A 21698-nucleotide genomic window follows, 5' to 3' on the forward strand; every position below is an offset into this window, starting at 1 on the left:
ACCTTACCCTATCTTACTTTACCTAACCTTACCCTATCTTACTTTACTTAACCTTACCCTATCTTACTTTACTTAACCTTACCCTATCTTACTTTACCTAACCTTACCTTAGCTTACCCTGCCTAACCTTACCCTATCTGACTTTACTTAACCTTACCCTATCTTACTTTACTTAACCTTACCCTATCTTACTTTACTTAACCTTACCCTATCTTACTTTACCTAACCTTACCCTATCTTACCCTTACCTAACCTTACCCTTTCTTACTTTACTTAACCTTACCCTATCTTACTTTACTTAACCTTACCCTATCTTACTTTACCTAACCTTACCCTATCTTACTTTACCTAACCTTACCCTATCTGACTTTACTTAACCTTACCCTATCTTACTTTACTTAACCTTACCCTATCTTACTTTACTTAACCTTACCCTATCTTACTTTACTTAACCTTACCCTATCTTACTTTACTTAACCTTACCCTATCTTACTTTACCTAACCTTACCCTATCTTACTTTACCTAACCTTACCCTTTCTTACTTTACCTAACCTTACCTTAGCTTACCCTGCCTAACCTTACCCTATCTTACTTTACTTAACCTTACCCTATCTTACTTTACTTAACCTTACCCTATCTTACTTTACCTAACCTTACCCTATCTTACTTTACCTAACCGTACCCTTTCTTACTTTACTTAACCTTACCCTATCTTACTTTACTTAACCTTACCCTATCTTACTTTACCTAACCTTACCCTTTCTTACTTTACCTAACCTTACCTTAGCTTACCCTGCCTAACCTTACCCTAACTGACTTTACATAACCTTACCCTATCTTACTTTACCTAACCTTACCCTATCTTACCCTACCTAACCATACCCTATCTTACTTTACCTAACCTTACCCTTTCTTACTTTACCTAACCTTACCCTATCTTACTTTACCTAACCTTACCTTAACCTACTTGACCTGACCTTACCCTACCTAACCCTACCTAACCTTACCCTACCTAACCTTACCTAACCCAGCCCTACCTAATCTTACCTAACCCTACCTAACCTTACCCTACCTAACCCTACCCTACCTAACCCTACCTAACCCTACCCTACCTAACCTAACCCAGCCCTACCTAACACAGCCCTACCTAACCTTACCCTACCTAACCTTACCCTACCTAACCTTACCCTACCTAACCTTACCTTAGCTAACTCTAATCCAAACTGAAGCAAAGTCCACAGTGTAGGAACCTAACCCTACCTTTAACTAACTCTAAGTCAGTGTAGGACCCTAACCCTACCTAACCTTACCTTAACAAACTCTAACTCAGTGTAGGACCCTAACCCTACCTAACCCTACCTAACCTTACCTTAACTAACTCTAACTCAGTGTAGGACCCTAACCCTACCTAACCTTACCTTAACTAACTCTAACTCAGTGTAGGACCCTAACCCTACCTAACCCTACCTAACCTTACCTTAACTAACTCTAACTCAGTGTAGGACCCTAACCCTACCTAACCCACCTAACCTTACCTAACACTACCTAACACTACCTTAACTAACTCTAACTCAGTGTAGGACCCTAACCCTACCGAACCCTACCTAACCCTACCTAACCTTACCTAACCCTACCTAACCCTACCTAACCCTACCTAACCTTACCTAACACTACCTAACCCTACCTAACACTTACCTAACCCTACCTAACCTTACCTTAACAAACTCTAACTCAGTGTAGGACCCTAACCCTACCTAACCCTACCTAACCTTACCTTAACTAACTCTAACTCAGTGTAGGACCCTAACCCTACCGAACCCTACCTAAACCTACCTAACCCTACCGAACCCTACCTAACCCTACCTAACCCTACCTAACTCTACCTAACAATACCTTAACTAACTCTAACTCAGTGTAGGACCCTAACCCTACCTAACCCTACCTAACCCTACCTAACTCTACCTAACAATACCTTAACTAACTCTAACTCAGTGTAGGAAACAATATCAGTATTGGCTCAAGGCTGGTGGTAAAAACGGTCCATCCATCAATCAAAACCTTGAACCCATTCCTTCTCCTGTGTGTGTGCCTGTGTGTGTGCCTGTGTGTGTGTGTGTGTGTGTGCCTGTGTGTGTGCCTGTGTGTGTGTGTGCCTGTGTGTGTGTGTGCCTGTGTGTGCCTGTGTGTGTGCCTGTGTGTGTGTGTGCCTGTGCATGCATGTGTGTGCATTTGTGTGTGTGTGTGTGTGTGTATCTAGGTTCGGGGAGCATTAAAGAAGGCAGAGAAGGACATGATGGCGTACTGGTCTGTCCCGGAGGCCCTACAGCTCTGGCTACAGCTGACCCACGAGGTGGAGGTGCAGTACTACAACATCAAGAAGCACAGCGCTGAGTTGCAGCTCAACACAGCCAAGGAGGAGGTGGGAGACTACTGATTGGTTGGTTGGTTGGTGGATTAGTTGAGTGGGTGGTTGGTTGGTTGGTGGATTAGTTGGTTGGTTGGTGGATTAGTTGAGTGGTTGGTTGATTAGTTGGTTGGTTGGTGGATTAGTTGAGTGGTTGGTTGATTAGTTGGTTGGTTGGTGGATTAGTTGAGTGGTTGGTTGATTAGTTGGTTGGTTGGTGGATTAGTTGAGTGGTTGGTTGATTAGTTGGTTGGTTGGTGGATTAGTTGAGTGGTTGGTTGATTAGTTGGTTGGTTGGTGGATTAGTTGAGTGGTTGGTTGATTAGTTGGTTGGTTGGTGGATTAGTTGAGTGGTTGGTGGATTGGTTGGTTGGTTGGTGGATTAGTTGAGTGGTTGGTTGATTGGTTGGTTGGTGGATTAGTTGATTGGTTGGTTGGTTTGTGGATTAGTTGATTGGTTGGTTGGTTGGTGGATTAGTTGATTGGTTGGTTGGTGGATTAGTTGATTGGTTGGTGGATTAGTTGGTTGGTTGGTGGATTAGTTAGTTGGTTGGTGGATTAGTTGGTTGGTTGGTTGGTGGATTAGTTGATTGGTTGGTTGGTGGATTAGTTGGTTGGTGGATTAGTTGGTTGGTTGGTGGATTAGTTAGTTGGTTGGTGGATTAGTTGATTGGTTGGTTGGTGGATTAGTTGATTGGTTGGTGGATTAGTTGGTTGGTTGGTGGATTAGTTGATTGGTTGGTTGGTGGATTAGTTGATTGGTTGGTGGATTAGTTGGTTGGTTGGTGGATTAGTTGGTTGGTTGGTGGATTAGTTGATTGGTTGGTGGATTAGTTAGTTGGTTGGTGGATTAGTTGGTTGGTTGGTGGATTAGTTGATTGGTTGGTTGGTGGATTAGTTGATTGGTTGGTGGATTAGTTGATTGGTTGGTGGATTAGTTGATTGGTTGGTGGATTAGTTGGTTGGTTGGTGGATTAGTGGTTGGTTGATTGGTTGGTTGGTGGATTAGTTGATTGGTTGGTTGGTTGGATTAGTTGATTGGTTGGTTGGTTGGTGGATTAGTTGATTGGTTGGTTGGTGGATTAGTTGATTGGTTGGTGGATTAGTTGATTGGTTGGTGGATTAGTTAGTTGGTTGGTGGATTAGTTGGTTGGTTGGTGGATTAGTTGGTTGGTTGGTGGATTAGTTGGTTGGTGGATTAGTTGGTTGGTTGGTGGATTAGTTGATTGGTTGGTGGATTAGTTGATTGGTTGGTGGATTAGTTGATTGGTTGGTGGATTAGTTGGTTGGTTGGTGGATTAGTTGATTGGTTGGTTGGTGGATTAGTTGATTGGTTGGTGGATTAGTTGGTTGGTTGGTGGATTAGTTGATTGGTTGGTGGATTAGTTGATTGGTTGGTGGATTAGTTAGTTGGTTGGTGGATTAGTTGGTTGGTTGGTGGATTAGTTGATTGGTTGGTTGGTGGATTAGTTGATTGGTTGGTGGATTAGTTGATTGGTTGGTGGATTAGTTGATTGGTTGGTGGATTAGTTAGTTGGTTGGTGGATTAGTTGGTTGGTTGGTGGATTAGTTGATTGGTTGGTGGATTAGTTGGTTGGTTGGTGGATTAGTTGATTGGTTGGTTGGTGGATTAGTTGGTTGGTGGATTAGTTGATTGGTTGGTTGGTGGATTAGTTGATTGGTTGGTTGGTGGATTAGTTGATTGGTTGGTTGGTGGATTAGTTGATTGGTTGGTGGATTAGTTGATTGGTTGGTGGATTAGTTGATTGGTTGGTGGATTAGTTGATTGGTTGGTTGATGGATTAGTTGGTTGATTGGTTGGTGGATTAGTTGGTTGGTTGGTGGATTAGTTGATTGGTTTGGTTAGTTGATTGGATTGGTTTGGATTAGTTGGTTGGTGGATTAGTTGATTGGTTGGTTGGTGGATTAGTTGATTGGTTGGTTGGTGGATTAGTTGATTGGTTGGTTGGTGGATTAGTTGATTGGTTGGTTGGTGGATTAGTTGATTGGTTGGTTGGTGGATTAGTTGATTGGTTGGTTGGTGGATTAGTTGATTGGTTGGTTGGTGGATTAGTTGATTGGTTGGTTGGTGGATTAGTTGATTGGTTGGTTGGTTGGTGGATTAGTTGATTGGTTGGTTGGTGGATTAGTTGATTGGTTGGTTGGTGGATTAGTTGATTGGTTGGTTGGTGGATTAGTTGATTGGTTGGTTGGTGGATTAGTTGATTGGTTGGTTGGTGGATTAGTTGATTGGTTGGTTGGTGGATTGGTTGGTTGGTGGATTAGTGGATTGGTTGGTTGGTGGATTAGTTGATTGGTTGGTTGGTGGATTAGTTGATTGGTTGGTTGGTGGATTAGTTGATTGGTTGGTTGGTGGATTAGTTGATTGGTTGGTTGGTGGATTAGTTGATTGGTTGGTTGGTGGATTAGTTGATTGGTTGGTTGGTGGATTAGTTGATTGGTTGGTTGGTGGATTGGTTGGTTGGTGGATTAGTTGATTGGTTGGTGGATTAGTTGATTGGTTGGTTGGTGATTAGTTGATTGGTTGGTGGTGGATTATGACCAGGAGGATGTGACCTCATAGTTGAACCCCTTGGTCTGTGGATTATTGTCCAGGAGGATGTGACCTCATTATTAACCCTTGGTGTGGACATGACCAGGAGGATGTGACCTCATATTAACCCCTTGGTATGGACATAACCAGGAGGATGTGACCTCATATTAACCCCTTGGTAGGTGTGGACATGACCAGGAGGATGTGACCTCATATTAACCCCTTGGTATGGACATAACCAGGAGGATGTGACCTCATATTAACCCCTGGTGTGGACATGACCAGGAGGATGTGACCTCATATTAACCCCTTGGTGTGGACATGACCAGGAGGATGTGACCTCATATTAACCCCTGGTGTGGACATGACCAGGAGGATGTGACCTCATATTAACCCCTGGTGTGGACATGACCAGGAGGATGTGACCTCATATTAACCCCTTGGTCTGTGTATATCCTGTCCAGGAGGATGTGACCTCATATGAACCCCTTGGTCTGTGTATATCCTGTCCAGGAGGATGTGACCTCATATTAACCCCTTGGTAGGTGTGGACATGACCAGGAGGATGTGACCTCATATTAACCCCTTGGTATGGACATAACCAGGAGGATGTGACCTCGTATTAACCCCTGGTGTGGACATGACCAGGAGGATGTGACCTCATATTAACCCCTGGTGTGGACATGACCAGGAGGATGTGACCTCATATGAACCCCTTGGTCTGTGTATATCCTGTCCAGGAGGATGTGACCTCATATTAACCCCTTGGTCTGTGTATATCCTGTCCAGGCAGAGAAGATCAAGAAGAAGAGGAGTTCCCTCATGGGGACGTTCCACGTGGCTCACAGCTCCTCACTGGACGATGTTGACACCAAGATCCTGGAGGCCAAGTGAGAGAGACACACACACACACACACACACACACACACACACACACACACACACACACACACACACACACACACACACACACACACACACACACACACACACACACACACACACACACACACACACACACACACACACACACACACACACACACACACACACACACACACACACACACACACACACACACACACACACACACAGGGTTAATTTAGTCAACAATAACTATGACAAAAGATACTTGTCAGCAACCTATTTTTCCTGACTGAAACTATGATGATAACGAGACCAGATGCCCTGGAGAAAAAACCCATAACTGTAACAAATTACTTTTAGTTTTAGTCAATGAAAATGTGACGAGACGAGAATTCCACGTTAGACTAATGGACATTTTAATTTGACATGAATCTACTTTTCATCCGTTTTGTCCAATCCTAACCATGCATGCAGAATATTTTTTTATGTAGTCCTCTCATTGGCAGAATTAAAGTTGTGTGATCTGATTGGCTCTCCCACACAGCTCCCAGGCGGTCTCTTCAGTCACTCTTCAGTCTTTTGAACTGATGTGAAGCCAAGACACTGGACTTGTAACTAACCTCAACTAGAAACCTTGTTTACTCTCTTACTTACATTGTAACTAACCTCAACTAGAAACCATGTTTACTCTCTTACTTACATTGTAACTAACCTCAACTAGAGACCTTGTTTACTCTCTTACTTACATTGTAACTAACCTCCACTAGAAACCTTGTTTACTCTCTTACTTACATTGTAACTAACCTCAACTAGAAACCTTGTTTACTCTCTTACTTACATTTTAACTAACCTCAACTAGAAACCTTGTTTACTCTCTTACTTACATTGTAACTAACCTCAACTAGAAACCTTGTTTACTCTCTTACTTACATTGTAACTAACCTCAACTAGAAACCTTGTTTACTCTCTTACTTACATTGTAACTAACCTCAACTAGAAACCTTGTTTACTCTCTTACTTACATTGTAACTAACCTCAACTAGAAACCTTGTTTACTCTCTTACTTACATTGTAACTAACCTCAACTAGAAACCTTGTTTACTCTCTTACTTACATTGTAACTAACCTCAACTAGAAACCTTGTTTACTCTCTTACTTACATTGTAACTAACCTCAACTAGAAACCTTGTTTACTCTCTTACTTACATTGTAACTAACCTCAACTAGAAACCTTGTTTACTCTCTTACTTACATTGTAACTAACCTCAACTAGAAACCTTGTTTACTCTCTTACTTACATTGTAACTAACCTCAACTAGAAACCTTGTTTACTCTCTTACTTACATTGTAACTAACCTCAACTAGAAACCTTGTTTACTCTCTTACTTACATTGTAACTAACCTCAACTAGAAACCTTGTTTACTCTCTTACTTACATTGTAACTAACCTCAACTAGAAACCTTGTTTACTCTCTTACTTACATTTTAACTAACCTCAACTAGAAACCTTGTTTACTCTCTTACTTACATTTTAACTAACCTCAACTAGAAACCTTGTTTACTCTCTTACTTACATTGTAACTAACCTCAACTAGAAACCTTGTTTACTCTCTTACTTACATTGTAACTAACCTCAACTAGAAACCTTGTTTACTCTCTTACTTACATTGTAACTAACCTCAACTAGAAACCTTGTTTACTCTCTTACTTACATTGTAACTAACCTCCACTAGAAACCTTGTTTACTCTCTTACTTACATTGTAACTAACCTCAACTAGAAACCTTGTTTACTCTCTTACTTACATTGTAACTAACCTCAACTAGAAACCTTGTTTACTCTCTTACTTACATTGTAACTAACCTCAACTAGAAACCTTGTTTACTCTCTTACTTACATTGTAACTAACCTCAACTAGAAACCTTGTTTACTCTCTTACTTACTTAACTAACCTCAACTAGAAACCTTGTTTAACATTGTAACTAACCTCAACTAGAAACCTTGTTTACTCTCTTACTTACATTGTAACTAACCTCAACTAGAAACCTTGTTTACTCTCTTACTTACATGGAGGCTATTTATCTGATTTGATAACATCAGAAGCTCAATTGTCCCATGTTGTGCTTTTGTTCATTCATCTGTGCCAACGGTCCACAACTGTGAGTTGCAGTTGGTGTTCTTGTGTTTTTATGACGGAGTTGACATGGGTTTTTGTGACTGAGTTGACGTGGTTTATTGTGACAGAGTTGACGTGGGTTTTTGTGACAGAGTTGAAACGTGGGTTTTTGAGTTGACGTGGGTTTTTGTGACAGAGTTGACGTGGGTTTTTGTGACAGAGTTGATGTGGGTTTTTGTGACGGAGTTGATGTGGGTTTTTGTGACGGAGTTGATGTGGGTTTTTGTGACGGAGTTGATGTGGGTTTTTGTGACAGAGTTGACGTGGGTTTTTGTGACAGAGTTGACGTGGGTTTTTGTGACAGAGTTGACGTGGGTTTTTGTGACAGAGTTGACGTGGGTTTTTGTGACAGAGTTGACGTGGGTTTTTGTGACAGAGTTGATGTGGGTTTTTGTGACAGAGTTGACAGGTTTTTATTGTGACGGAGTTGATGTGGGTTTTTGTGACGGAGTTGATGTGGGTTTTTGTGACAGAGTTGACGTTTTTATTGTGACGGAGTTGATGTGGGTTTTTGTGACGGAGTTGACGTTTTTATTGTGACAGAGTTGACGTGGGTTTTTGTGACTGAGTTGACAGGTTTTTATTGTGACGGAGTTGACGTTTTTTTTGTGACGGAGTTGATGTGGGTTTTTGTGACGGAGTTGATGTGGGTTTTTGTGACAGAGTTGACGTTTTTATTGTGACGGAGTTGATGTGGGTTTTTGTGACGGAGTTGATGTGGGTTTTTGTGACAGAGTTGACGTTTTTATTGTGACTGAGTTGACGTGGGTTTTTGTGACAGAGTTGACGTGGGTTTTTGTGACAGAGTTGACGTTTTTATTGTGACTGAGTTGACGTGGGTTTTTGTGACAGAGTTGACGTGGTTTTTTGTGACAGAGTTGAGGTTTTTTTTTGACGGAGTTGATGTGGGTTTTTTGACGGAGTTGATGTGGGTTTTTTGACAGGAGTTTTTTTTTGTGACTGAGTTGATGTGGGTTTTTGTGACAGAGTTGACGTTTTTATTGTGACTGAGTTGACGTGGGTTTTTGTGACAGAGTTGACGTGGTTTTTTGTGACAGAGTTGACGTGGGTTTTTGTGACGGAGTTGATGTGGGTTTTTGTGACGGAGTTGATGTGGGTTTTTGTGACGGAGTTGATGTGGTTTTTTGTGACAGAGTTGATGTGGGTTTTTGTGACTGAGTTGACGTGGGTTTTTGTGACAGAGTTGACGTTTTTATTGTGACTGAGTTGACGTGGGTTTTTGTGACAGAGTTGACGTTTTTATTGTGACGGAGTTGACGTGGGTTTTTGTGACAGAGTTGACGTGGGTTTTTGTGACAGAGTTGATGTGGGTTTTTGTGACGGAGTTGATGTGGGTTTTTGTGACGGATTTGATGTGGGTTTTTGTGACTGAGTTGACGTGGGTTTTTGTGACAGAGTTGACGTTTTTATTGTGACTGAGTTGACGTGGGTTTTTGTGACAGAGTTGACGTGGGTTTTTGTGACAGATTTGATGTGGGTTTTTGTGACGGAGTTGATGTGGGTTTTTGTGACGGAGTTGATGTGGGTTTTTGTGACGGAGTTGATGTGGGTTTTTGTGACAGAGTTGATGTGGGTTTTTGTGACTGAGTTGACGTGGGTTTTTGTGACAGAGTTGACGTTTTTATTGTGACAGAGTTGACGTGGGTTTTTGTGACTGAGTTGACGTTTTTATTGTGACGGAGTTGACGTGTTTTTTTTTAAACAGATTTGACGTCGTTTTGTCACGGTAACACACTAAACTAATGTCTGTTGTGTTGACATAGCTGACATGTTAATATCTTATAACAGTCTGCACCTGTGTGTTGGATCACAGGAACGCCCTATCAGACGTTAACTAGCTGATGTACACTGGGCTTTTGACATCCCTCACAGGAACGCCCTATCAGATGTTAATTAGCTGACCCACACTGTGCTTTACATCCCTCACAGGAACGCCCTACCAGACGTTAACTAGCTGACCCACACTGTGCTTTACATCCCTCACAGGAACGCCCTACCAGACGTTAACTAGCTGACCCACACTGTGCTTTACATCCCTCACACGTTTTAGCTGACACACTGTGCGTTTTTACATCCCTCACAGGAACGCCCTACAGACGTTAACGTGGGTTTTAGCTGACCCACACTGTTTTACATCCTCACAGGAACGCCCTGTTTTTTTTTAAACAGATTTGACCACACTGTGCTTTACATCCCTCACAGGAACACAGAAACTAATAGCTGACCCACACTGTGCTATCCCTCACAGGAACGCCCTACCAGACGTTAACTAGCTGCACACTGTGCTTTTGACATCCCTCACAGGAACGCCCTACCAGACGTTAACTAGCTGACCCACACTGTGCTTTTGACATCCCTCACAGGAACGCCCTATCAGATGTTAACTAGCTGACCCACACTGTGCTTTACATCCCTCACAGGAACGCCCTACCAGATGTTAACTAGCTGACCCACACTGTGCTTTTGACATCCCTCACAGGAACGCCCTACCAGACTTTAACTAGCTGACGCACACTGTGCTTTACATCCCTCACAGGAACGCCCTACCAGACGTTAACTAGCTGACGCACACTGTGCTTTACATCCCTCACAGGAACGCCCTATCAGAAGTCACGGCCTGCCTACGGGAGCGTCTCCACCGCTGGCAACAGATAGAGCGTCTGTGTGGTTTCCCTCTCCTCAGGAACTCTGGCCTGGCCAGCCTGACAGCCACGCTGTATTCAGACTCTAACTGGGTGGCGATGCCCCGGGTGTCTGTACCCACTTTCCCTTCCTGTCATGAAACAATACAAGGCTCTCTGGAGGATTTGATGGAAGACCCCTCAGCATCCATCTTAGGTAGGTTATAGCAATCAGTCGCTCAGTTGGTCAATATAATGAGAATATAATATGGTCATTATTAAGGAGACGTGTTTATGCAAACAGATTTACATCACGGTGAGTGTATTTTTATGGGATCACCATGGTAATCAATCTCATGCCCATACCTAGTCAAGGGCTTGACGATTAGTTCACACGTTGAATCAGGTGCTAGCTCTGGAATAGATCAAACACATGGAAGGGGGTCCTGAGGAGAGGTTGGGAATGGCTGGGGGTCCTGAGAAGAGATTGGGAACGGCTGGGGGTCCTGAGGAGAGATTGGGAATGGCTGGGGGTCCTGAGGAGAGGTTGGAAATGGCTGGGGGTCCTGAGAAGAGATTGGGAACGGCTAGTTGTCCTGAGGAGAGGTTTGGAACAGCTAGTTGTCCTGAGGAGAGGTTGGGAACAGCTAGTTGTCCTGAGGAGAGGTTGGGAACAGCTAGTTGTCCTGAGGAGAGTTTTGGAACAGCTAGTTGTCCTGAGGAGAGGTTTGGAACAGCTAGTTGTCCTGAGGAGAGGTTGGGAACAGCTAGTTGTCCTGAGTAGAGGTTGGGAACAGCTAGTTGTCCTGAGGAGAGGTTGGGAACAGCTAGTTGTCCTGAGGAGAGGTTTGGAACAGCTAGTTGTCCTGAGGAGAGGTTGGGAACAGCTGGGAGTCCTGAGGAGAGGTTGGGAACAGCTAGTTGTCCTGAGGAGAGGTTGGGAACAGCTAGTTGTCCTGAGGAGAGGTTGGGAACAGCTAGTTGTCCTGAGGAGAGGTTTGGAACAGCTAGTTGTCCTGAGGAGAGGTTGGGAACAGCTGGGAGTCCTGAGGAGAGGTTGGGAACAGCTAGTTGTCCTGAGGAGAGGTTGGGAACAGCTAGTTGTCCTGAGGAGAGGTTGGGAACAGCTAGTTGTCCTGAGGAGAGGTTGGGAACAGCTGGGAGTCCTGAGGAGAGGTTGGGAACAGCTAGTTGTCCTGAGGAGAGGTTGGGAACAGCTGGGAGTCCTGAGGAGAGGTTTGGAACAGCTAGTTGTCCTGAGGAGAGGTTGGGAACAGCTAGTTGTCCTGAGGAGAGGTTGGGAACAGCTGGGAGTCCTGAGGAGAGGTTGGGAACAGCTAGTTGTCCTGAGGAGAGGTTGGGAACAGCTGGGAGTCCTGAGGAGAGGTTGGGAACAGCTAGTTGTCCCGAGGAGAGGTTGGGAACAGCTGGGAGTCCTGAGGAGAGGTTGGGAACAGCTAGTTGTCCTGAGGAGAGGTTGGGAACAGCTGGGAGTCCTGAGGAGAGGTTGGGAACAGCTAGTTGTCCTGAGGAGAGGTTGGGAACAGCTGGGAGTCCTGAGGAGAGGTTGGGAACAGCTGGGAGTCCTGAGGAGAGGTTGGGAACAGCTGGGAGTCCTGAGGAGAGGTTGGGAACAGCTGGGAGTCCTGAGGAGAGGTTGGGAACAGCTGGGAGTCCTGAGGAGAGGTTGGGAACAGCTGGGAGTCCTGAGGAGAGGTTGGGAACAGCTGGGAGTCCTGAGGAGAGGTTGGGAACAGCTAGTTGTCCTGAGGAGAGGTTGGGAACAGCTGGGAGTCCTGAGGAGAGGTTGGGAACAGCTGGGAGTCCTGAGGAGAGGTTGGGAACAGCTGGGAGTCCTGAGGAGAGGTTGGGAACAGCTGGGAGTCCTGAGGAGAGGTTGGGAACAGCTGGGAGTCCTGAGGAGAGGTTGGGAACAGCTGGGAGTCCTGAGGAGAGGTTGGGAACAGCTAGTTGTCCTGAGGAGAGGTTGGGAACAGCTGGGAGTCCTGAGGAGAGGTTGGGAACAGCTAGTTGTCCTGAGGAGAGGTTGGGAACAGCTGGGAGTCCTGAGGAGAGGTTGGGAACAGCTGGGAGTCCTGAGGAGAGGTTGGGAACAGCTGGGAGTCCTGAGGAGAGGTTGGGAACAGCTAGTTGTCCTGAGGAGAGGTTGGGAACAGCTGGGAGTCCTGAGGAGAGGTTGGGAACAGCTAGTTGTCCTGAGGAGAGGTTGGGAACAGCTGGGAGTCCTGAGGAGAGGTTGGAGAACCACTGCCATACCCGATTCAAGGTATAAGTGATTAGCTGCTTAGTTGAATCAGGTTTAGTTTTATTTTTGCAAGGTTTTCCATTAATTCCCCAATATTGTCCCCAGAATTTGTCCCACATTTTTCTGATATTTACAAAAAAAGTTCTGGGGAATGTTCCCTTCCCTTTGCAACCCTAGTTCCACCAATGAAGCGCTCCCCTCGCTCTCGTGGCTCTACCTCCGCCGTGTGTCGTCAACGGCGTTCTGGACACGCCTCCTCTTCCTCTTCCTCATCCTCCTACTCTGAACCTGATATCCTGATCCCTATCCACACCACGCTCCCCTGCTTCGAGGAAGAGGAGCAGATCTTCATCAACGCCCAGTGGAGGGGGTGAGTCGCACAATTTCAATTCAGTCAATTTAGGAAATAAACTGAAGTTCCAACTTGGATTCCAATTTTCTACAATGCTTCTCTGTGTCCACAGATTACAAGGTAATTCACGGTGACACAGTATTTTCAATATATGATTGAAACTTTGTGAACCTTGGTGGTTTGTCTCTATATCTCTCACTCACTCACTCTCCCTCCCCCTCTCCCCTCTCTCTCCCTCTCCATCTCTGCCCCCCTCTCTCCCCCACTCCCCTCTCTCTCCTTCTCTCTACAGAGATTCTCAGGTAATTTATTCTGACAGGACCCCTCCTGTCAGCAGAAGGTCATCAGAACCTTCCGGAACGGAATCCCCCGTTTGTAAGATGTCTAGAGAAGAACTGGAAGCTTCCTTGGATGAAGCCACATTGAAGACATCATCTAAAGACGAGCCGGACTCTTCTTCTGTGGACAACGCTGCTCCAAGGAAAATGCAAAGAGTCCAAAGTGAGACTTCCATGGACCTCCCCGCCGCCGACGCAGCAGCCAAAAAGGTATTGGGGCGTTCGATGGACAACGTCTCCAGGAAGTCATTCAGAGATGAGTGTCACGAGGTTCCGTTGGAGACTCACGTCTCAAAGAAGAGGTCTCTTCTATCTACAGACATGATCGGTGTGTCTTTGGACACCGGCTCCAGGCAGATGATGAGAGAGAGCAGGGGAGAAGCCTCATTCAACAACTCCATGAGAGGAAGACCCAGAGAAGAAATGGTGGCGGCCGTTGGAACCCCAACGAGATCCCGAGAGGAGGTGGACTTCTTAGCCGACAGCGCTCAGAGGAGGATGGCGATGGCCAGAGACAAACTGACCCTTCATCTGGACAGCAACTCTTCTCACAAGATGCTCAGGAAGAAGATGGAGTTCCCAGTGGAACCACCATCTGCCGCCACGAGGAAGATATCGATAGACGAACAGCATAAGATGTGCTCTCACACTAGCAGACGAACAAACAGCGATAAGGTTGACAGATCCATAGACACTCCCACTGGGAAGATCTATCCGGACAGGGTCGACAGTACCCCAGAAATCCCCAAACGGAGGATATCCAGGGAGGAGTATGCAGGGTCGTCCCAGTTGGGTCACGATCCCCAGGTTTTGGATTGGGGTCAGTTCGGACAACCTGACCTCACCTTGTCCACACCATGGAAACAAACCCAGTCCCCTGATCCTTATACCTCCGATCACCTGACCGAACTGGTGTATGACGGTATTCTGGAGAAGTCCTGTATCACCCCAGCAACGACCCCTGACATGCCCCAGAGGATCACGGAAGGAAGAGAGCAAGAAGGGAATCCTCCTGTTCCGCCCCCAAGGAGCAGCCGGTCCCTAAACACGTTGCCCCCGGAGATGAGAGGCGAGAGGCACCAAAAGGACAAAGACAAAAGCACGAAGTCGTCCAAACTCAAGAGCCTTTTTAAGAAGAGGAAAGATCATACCCCAGAACTGCCACAAGGGGGCCTGAACAATCTCTGACCGTTAACTGGAATTTAAACACTTTTTAATGTAAATTCTTGAACCAGGAAGTTTCTTGAGGTTATGAAACTCTGGATAAGACCTCAGCCAGGAAAAGCTGAGAGGAAACATGAACATTGGTCTTATAGATTTGATTTTCTAAAAACCGACACGGACTGTTTGGCTGGGATTACATGTTTGAAAGAAAAAAACATGAGCAATAGGATTGCACATTTTTTTTCAAAGCCAACAAAGACTGATTTTTGAAACCCAGAAAAATAGTGTTCTGGCCGATAACGCGCAGATTGCCGGACAACATGTTATTTTGGCAATGGCTAGTCGATGGGCAGGTACCAAACTCTTGAGTTGACATAGCAGTCTCTAAAACTGTTTCAACTCATACTAGACGGAATACTCTGAAAACAGGAACACAGTCGTTGCTATAGTTTCGGGACTATTTTGGTACTACAAAGCAGAATCAATTAACCAGCTATCTTTTAATTGACCATTGTAAACCATCTAACTTTGATAAATAACCAGAAATAACTATTGGTTTTCTGGTTCATTTAAGAAAAGCTAACCTTAGATATGTGGTCTTTCTGTAGCTCAGTTGGTAGAGCATGTAACGCCAGGGTAGTGGGTTCGATCCCCGGGACCACCCATACGTAGAATGTATGCACACATGACTGTAAGTCGCTTTGGATAAAAGCGTCTGCTAAATGGCATATATTATTATTATTATTATATGTGTGTCTTTGGTTGTTTAGTCAATTACACAATGCCCATTTCAAGCTTAAAGCTATTTTCATAACGTTTAGGCAAGTTAGCTAGCTAACTCATTGATCCTGCTTTCATAGTATTGTCCTCAGAGGGACAGAGAGGATAAAGGGTGTAAGATAACCCATGGTGCCCAAATGTTGTCTCTGCAAGGAAGTCTTAATAAGTAGACCAATGATGGGTGTCCCGTTTCAACTTCGTTTGGAAGCAATGTGATCCCATACTATGTTTGATCGCCTCCTATGTTCAGCGTTGGGTGTTTTAGAGCTGAGATATTTATTTCTTGACTAGGGAGCATTTCTTTGGAGCTCTTCTCCTGTACGATAGAAGCAACTGTAGTTTATTTGGATTGGGGGGAGTGCTGCTCAGTGGTTCCTTGACTTTTTTTCTCAGTTCAGTCACAGTGCTGTTCAATGGTTCCTAGACCTTTTTAGTCAGTTCAGTCACAGTGCTTCTCAATGGTTCCTAGACCTTTTTCTCAGTTCAGTCACAGTGCTGTTCAGTGGTTCCTAGACATTTTTCTCAGTGCAGTCACAGTGCTGTTCAATGGTTCCTAGACCTTTTTAGTCAGTTCAGTCACAGTGCTTCTTAATGGTTAACAGTTAACTTAATGCTTAACAGTTAACTGGCCTAGGAACACTGGGTTAACTGGTCTAGGAACAGTTAACTGACCTAGGAACAGTGGCTTAACTGGCCTAGGAACAGTTAACTGACCTAGGAACAGTGGGTTAACTGGTCTAGGAACAGTGGGTTAACTGGTCTAGGATCAGTGGGTTAACTGGTCTAGGATCAGTGGGTTAACTGGCCTAGGAACAGTGGGTTAACTGGTCTAGGAACAGTGGGTTAACTGGCCTAGGAACATTGGGTTAACTGGCCTAGGAACAGTGGGTTAACTGGCCTAGGAACAGTTAATGGTTCCTAGACCTTTTTAGTCAGTTCAGTCACAGTGCTTCTCAATGGTTCCTAGACCGTTTTCTCAGTGCAGTCGCAGAGCTTTGCTTGGGGGGAGATTTCTAGTATGTGTACAGTTGCAACATTTAGGTTTCCCAGGTTTTCCTTGAATCCTGGTAAGAAGATTCCCAGAATCAAGAGCGAAAATCTGGAAATTAGTTGAAAAGCTTTAAGTTTAAGTTAACTGGTCTAGGAACAGTGGGTTAACTGGTCTAGGATCAGTGGGTTAACTGGCCTAGGAACAGTGGGTTAACTGGCCTAGGAACAGTGGGTTAACTGGCCTAGGAACAGTGGGTTAACTGGCCTAGAAACAGTGGGTTAACTGGCCTAGGAACAGTGGGTTAACTGGTCTAGGAACAGTGGGTTAACTGGCCTAGGAACAGTTAACTGGCCTAGGAACACTGGGTTAACTGGCCTAGGAACAGTGGGTTAACTGGCCTAGGAACAGTTAACTGGCCTAGGAACACTGGGTTAACTGGTCTAGGAACAGTGGGTTAACTGGCCTAGGAACAGTTAACTCGCCTAGGAACACTGGGTTAACTGGTCTAGGAACAGTGGGTTAACTGGCCTAGGAACAGTTAACTGACCTAGGAACACTGGGTTAACTGGCCTAGGAACACTGGGTTAACTGGTCTAGGAACAGTGGATTAACTGGTCTAGGAACAGTGGGTTAACTGGTCTAGGAACAGTGGGTTAACTGGTCTAGGAACAGTGGGTTAACTGGCCTAGGAACAGTGGTTTAACTGGTCTAGGAACAGTGGGTTAACTGGTCTAGGAACAGTGGGTTAACTGGCCTAGGAACAAAGGGTTAACTGGCCTAGGAACAAAGGGTTAACTGGTCTAGGAACAGTGGGTTAACTGGTCTAGGAACAGTGGGTTAACTGGTCTAGGAACAGTGGGTTAACTGGTCTAGGAACAGTGGGTTAACTGGTCTAGGAACAGTGGGTTAACTGGCCTAGGAACAAAGGGTTAACTGGTCTAGGAACAGTGGGTTAACTGGCCTAGGAACAGTGGGTTAACTGGTCTAGGAACAGTGGGTTAACTGCATTGTTCAGGGGCAGAACAACAGGTTGTTTACCTTGTCAGCTCGGGGATTTGATCCAACAACCTTTCGGTTAGTGTCCCAACACTCTAACCACCAGAACTGTTGCTTTTGGTTTCTTTTGTAACTGAGCTTTTTTTAAACAAAATGTATCTAATTTAAATTGGCTTGTTTTTGAGAATTGTTCTGTTCTTTATCTTTGTGGAAGTTCAGTTTTTCTTTTCAAGGTGATTCGTTTACTGGGCTTGAAGGTGCCTTTGGGGGGATAGTTTCTCAAAACCTTAATGTAAAACATTTTTTTCATTACATCATTTACTTGTTTGTTAATTAAATAAAATGTATTTTATTGACTGTTTTACAGTCTTGGGTGTCTAGGATAGAGTCAACTATATCTGAAGAAAGTCTTGGGTGTCTAGGATAGAGTCAACTATATCTAAAGAAAGTCTTGGGTGTCTAGGATAGAGTCAACTATATCTAAAGAAACTATGATCTAAAGAAAGTCTTGGGTGTCTAGGATAGAGTCAACTATATCTAAAGAAAGTCTTGGGTGTCTAGGATAGAGTCAACTATATCTAAAGAAAGTCTTTTGTCTAGGATAGAGTCAACTATATCTAAAGAAAGTCTTGGGTGTCTAGGATAGAGTCAACTATATCTAAAGAAAGTCTTGGGTGTCTAGGATAGAGTCAACTATATCTAAAGAAAGTCTTGGGTGTCTAGGATAGAGTCAACTATATCTAAAGAAAGTCTTGGGTGTCTAGGATAGAGTCAACTATATCTAAAGAAAGTCTTGGGTGTCTAGGATAGAGTCAACTATATCTAAAGAAAGTCTTGGGTGTCTAGGATAGAGTCAACTATATCTAAAGAAAGTCTTGGGTGTCTAGGATAGAGTCAACTATATCTAAAGAAAGTCTTGGGTGTCTAGGATAGAGTCAACTATATCTAAAGAAAGTCTTGGGTGTCTAGGATAGAGTCAACTATATCTAAAAATACTTTATTGAAAGGAAACTTTGTATGCATTGATAATGATGAATCTAAAAAAATAATTTTAACAACATTTCAAATGTTTTCATTGTTTTGTAAGTATTTATTTCTTGGTGGCAGTATATTCTCAAATAAAATGCTAAAACATAGCTACAGATAAAAGTAAAGATAACCTTTTTACATAATTGAGAATTCACATTTTTTATAAGGGACTATATTTAATTGTTCTAAAACAAAATGGGTGACACAACTTTAATCAAAAAGACATAAAGCATAAAGGCTCCATTAACAAAACGCACGATTTTCTAGAAAAACAGCACTGATTTTGAGTGAAAACCTCCTTCCATCAGCAAGGGCATTGAAGATGAAACGTGGCCGGGTCTTTCAGCATGACAATGATCCCAAACACACCACCTGGGCAACGAAGGAGTGGCTTTGTAAGAAGCATTTCAAGGTCCTGGAGTGGCCTAGCCAGTCTCCAGATCTCAACCCCATAGAAAATCTTTGGAGGGAGTTGAAAGTCTGTGTTGCCCAGCAACAGCCCCACAACATCACTGCTCTAGAGGAGATCTGCATAGAGGAATGGGCCAAAATACCAGCAACAGTGTGTGAAAACCTTGTTTGACCTCTGTTATATACCCTTTGTTGGCAATGACAAAGTATTGAGATAACATTTGTTATTGACCAAATACTTATTTTCCAACATAATTTGCAAATAAATTCATAAAAAATTCTACAATGTGATTTTCTGGATTTTTTTCTTCTCATTTTGTCTGTCATAGTTGAAGTGTACCTATGATGAAAATTACAGGCCTCTCTCATCTTTTTAAGTGGGAGAACTTGCACAAGTGGTGGTTGACTAAATACTTTTTTGCCCAACTGTATATCTCTCAGGGGACGTAACAACTGCAGTGGTTGTCATGGAGACTGACTGGTCTCTGGTTATTTTCAGGCATTCCTCCTGGCTCCTAATATAACAAAAAACAAACTTTAAAACTAGTACACACGTCAACAGATAGTCATCGTAATCAGCAGGGAAGAACAGACATGTCATTCAGTAAGGGACTGTAACAATATGTTCAGATAAAACACAACACAGAGGACTAGAGGTCAACATTAATGATCAATGGAAATGAGTTATTTCTCAGGTCAACATCTGTGTAGGAATTTCAGTCCGGGACTCATAGCTACACGGCGAGCTTTCATTGGTCCAAATCGTCTACACGTCGAGCTTTCATTGGTCCAAATCGTCTACACGGCGAGCTTTCATTGGTCCAAATCGTCTACACGTCGAGCTTTCATTGGTGCAAATCGTCTACACGTTGAGCTTTCATTGGTGCAAATTGTCTATACATTGAGCCTGTAACAGGATACTTGTTTTTTGGCCATTGGCCCAATTTTACTGCAAGGAATTCTAATTGGTTGACCACAGGCTAGCGTTGGGGGGTTATAAATGACACCCTGTCCCTTTGTTCTGTGGAGGAATCACTAAGGAGAGAATCACTGAGGAGAGAATGACTGAGGAGATAATGACTGAGGAGAGAATGACTGAGGAGAGAATGACTGAGGAGAGAATGACTGAGGAGAGAATCACTGAGGAGAGAATGACTGAGGAGAGAATGACTGAGGAGAGAATCACTGAGGAGAGAATCACTGAGGAGAGAATGACTGAGGAGAGAATGACTGAGGAGAGAATGACTGAGGAGAGAATCACTGAGGAGAGAATCACTGTGGAGGAATCACTGAGGAGAGAATGACTGTGGAGGAATCACTGAGGAGAGAATCACTGAGGAGAGAATCACTGAGGAGAGAATCACTGAGGAGAGAATCACACTGAGGAGAGAATCACTGAGGAGAGAATCACTGAGGAGAGAATCACTGAGGAGAGAATCACTGAGGAGAGAATCACCGAGGAGAGAATCACTGAGGAGAGAATCACTGAGGAGAGAATCACTGAGGAGAGAATCACTGAGGAGAGAATCACTGAGGAGAGAATCACTGAGGAGAGAATCACTGAGGAGAGAATCACCGAGGAGAGAATCACCGAGGAGAGAATCACCGAGGAGAGAATCACTGAGGAGAGAATCACTGAGGAGAGAATCACCGAGGACAGGGAAGAAGAAACATCCACCATCTACTTCCCAGCACAACATCTATGATTCGTTCTCTTTGAATAAACCACGTTTTTTCTCCCCCTGATTTGCTTTGGGGTTTGTGTTACTGAAGGATAACATCAACTGCTGACACGACAAACACCTTGATACGTAACAAAACTAACTGATATCAGTAGAAATGGAGACCCCCCCTAATGTCCTCGTGACTCACTGTGTATTTTGTCGACCCAGAAGGCAGCAGGAATGAGGAGCAGGAACAGAGATTTGGAGGTCAGTACCAGGACCCAGCTCAGACCACATTCAGGGGTGTCCTGGTTGTTCTCTGTTTAATGGTGAGGTACATCGTCACTGGGCAACTTTCTATATTCTTTTCAGACCAACCAATCAGTGAGTCCCTTTACACATGACACCAAGCGAAATGGAAATATTGTGTTTACACTGATATTGTTGACATTAAAAAATCGTTTGATGATGCAACGGTTAAACGAATGCAAATCCTCCATCAATTTTAGCCACATTTATAAAATACATTTATACACTTTTTATAGACTTTTTTTCCCCCCAAAATAAAACCAATCGTTTGAACAGAAACATGTAAATAAGGAGTCTGTTCTCACCAAAGGAAATCCGAGTGGTGATGTTTCCATAGAGGTAGACCTCCAGGTAATACACAACCTGGTCGGATCTCTTCTCCTCTTCTCTCCCCATGGTGCTGCAGGAGTACAGTCCCAGGTCAGACTCAGCGATGTTCTCAATCAGCAAGTCATAGGATCTCAGAGTCCGCCTCCGTAGGAAGGTGAAGCGGGGGACAGGGATCTGTAGAGACTTGAAGACAGACACCTCACACGTTTCACTCCCACCAGAACAGTTTCTGATCCAGACTGTTTCTACGTTGTGGCTAACGTCACAGTGAAGAACGACGTTGTCTCCTGGTCTGACTCTCAGCTCCACCTCTGCTGCAGAGATCCCATCCTGACTGGAGGAAACAGCACCTACAGGTAGCAGAGGAACAGTGTTAGGATGAACTGACTGGAGGAAACAGCACCTACAGGTAGCAGAGGAACAGT

General features: G+C 44.1%; 2 protein-coding genes across 2 annotated transcripts in view; one reads left to right on the top strand and one right to left on the bottom strand.

The window, feature by feature from the left end:
* LOC124018039 (stromal interaction molecule 2-like) overlaps window positions 1-15350 on the top strand; it is a 28443-nt gene extending 13093 nt beyond the window's left edge. Inside the window, exons 8-12 of the mRNA XM_046333299.1 lie at window positions 2259-2420; window positions 5749-5849; window positions 10616-10860; window positions 13087-13279; window positions 13554-15350. Of these exons, the coding sequence (XP_046189255.1) occupies window positions 2259-2420; window positions 5749-5849; window positions 10616-10860; window positions 13087-13279; window positions 13554-14787 (1935 nt within the window). The 3' untranslated portion in view covers window positions 14788-15350. The remainder of the gene's footprint in view (window positions 1-2258; window positions 2421-5748; window positions 5850-10615; window positions 10861-13086; window positions 13280-13553) is intronic.
* Window positions 15351-19286: 3936 nt separating this feature from the next.
* LOC124018034 overlaps window positions 19287-21698 on the bottom strand; it is a 3095-nt gene continuing 683 nt past the window's right edge. Inside the window, exons 2-4 of the mRNA XM_046333284.1 lie at window positions 21249-21660; window positions 20843-20953; window positions 19287-19485 (exon numbers count right to left, since the gene is read on the bottom strand). Coding sequence (XP_046189240.1) covers window positions 19466-19485; window positions 20843-20953; window positions 21249-21660 — 543 coding nt within the window. The 3' untranslated portion in view covers window positions 19287-19465. The remainder of the gene's footprint in view (window positions 19486-20842; window positions 20954-21248; window positions 21661-21698) is intronic.

Source organism: Oncorhynchus gorbuscha, unplaced genomic scaffold, assembly GCF_021184085.1.
Source record: "Oncorhynchus gorbuscha isolate QuinsamMale2020 ecotype Even-year unplaced genomic scaffold, OgorEven_v1.0 Un_scaffold_383, whole genome shotgun sequence".
NCBI lineage: Eukaryota > Metazoa > Chordata > Actinopteri > Salmoniformes > Salmonidae > Oncorhynchus > Oncorhynchus gorbuscha.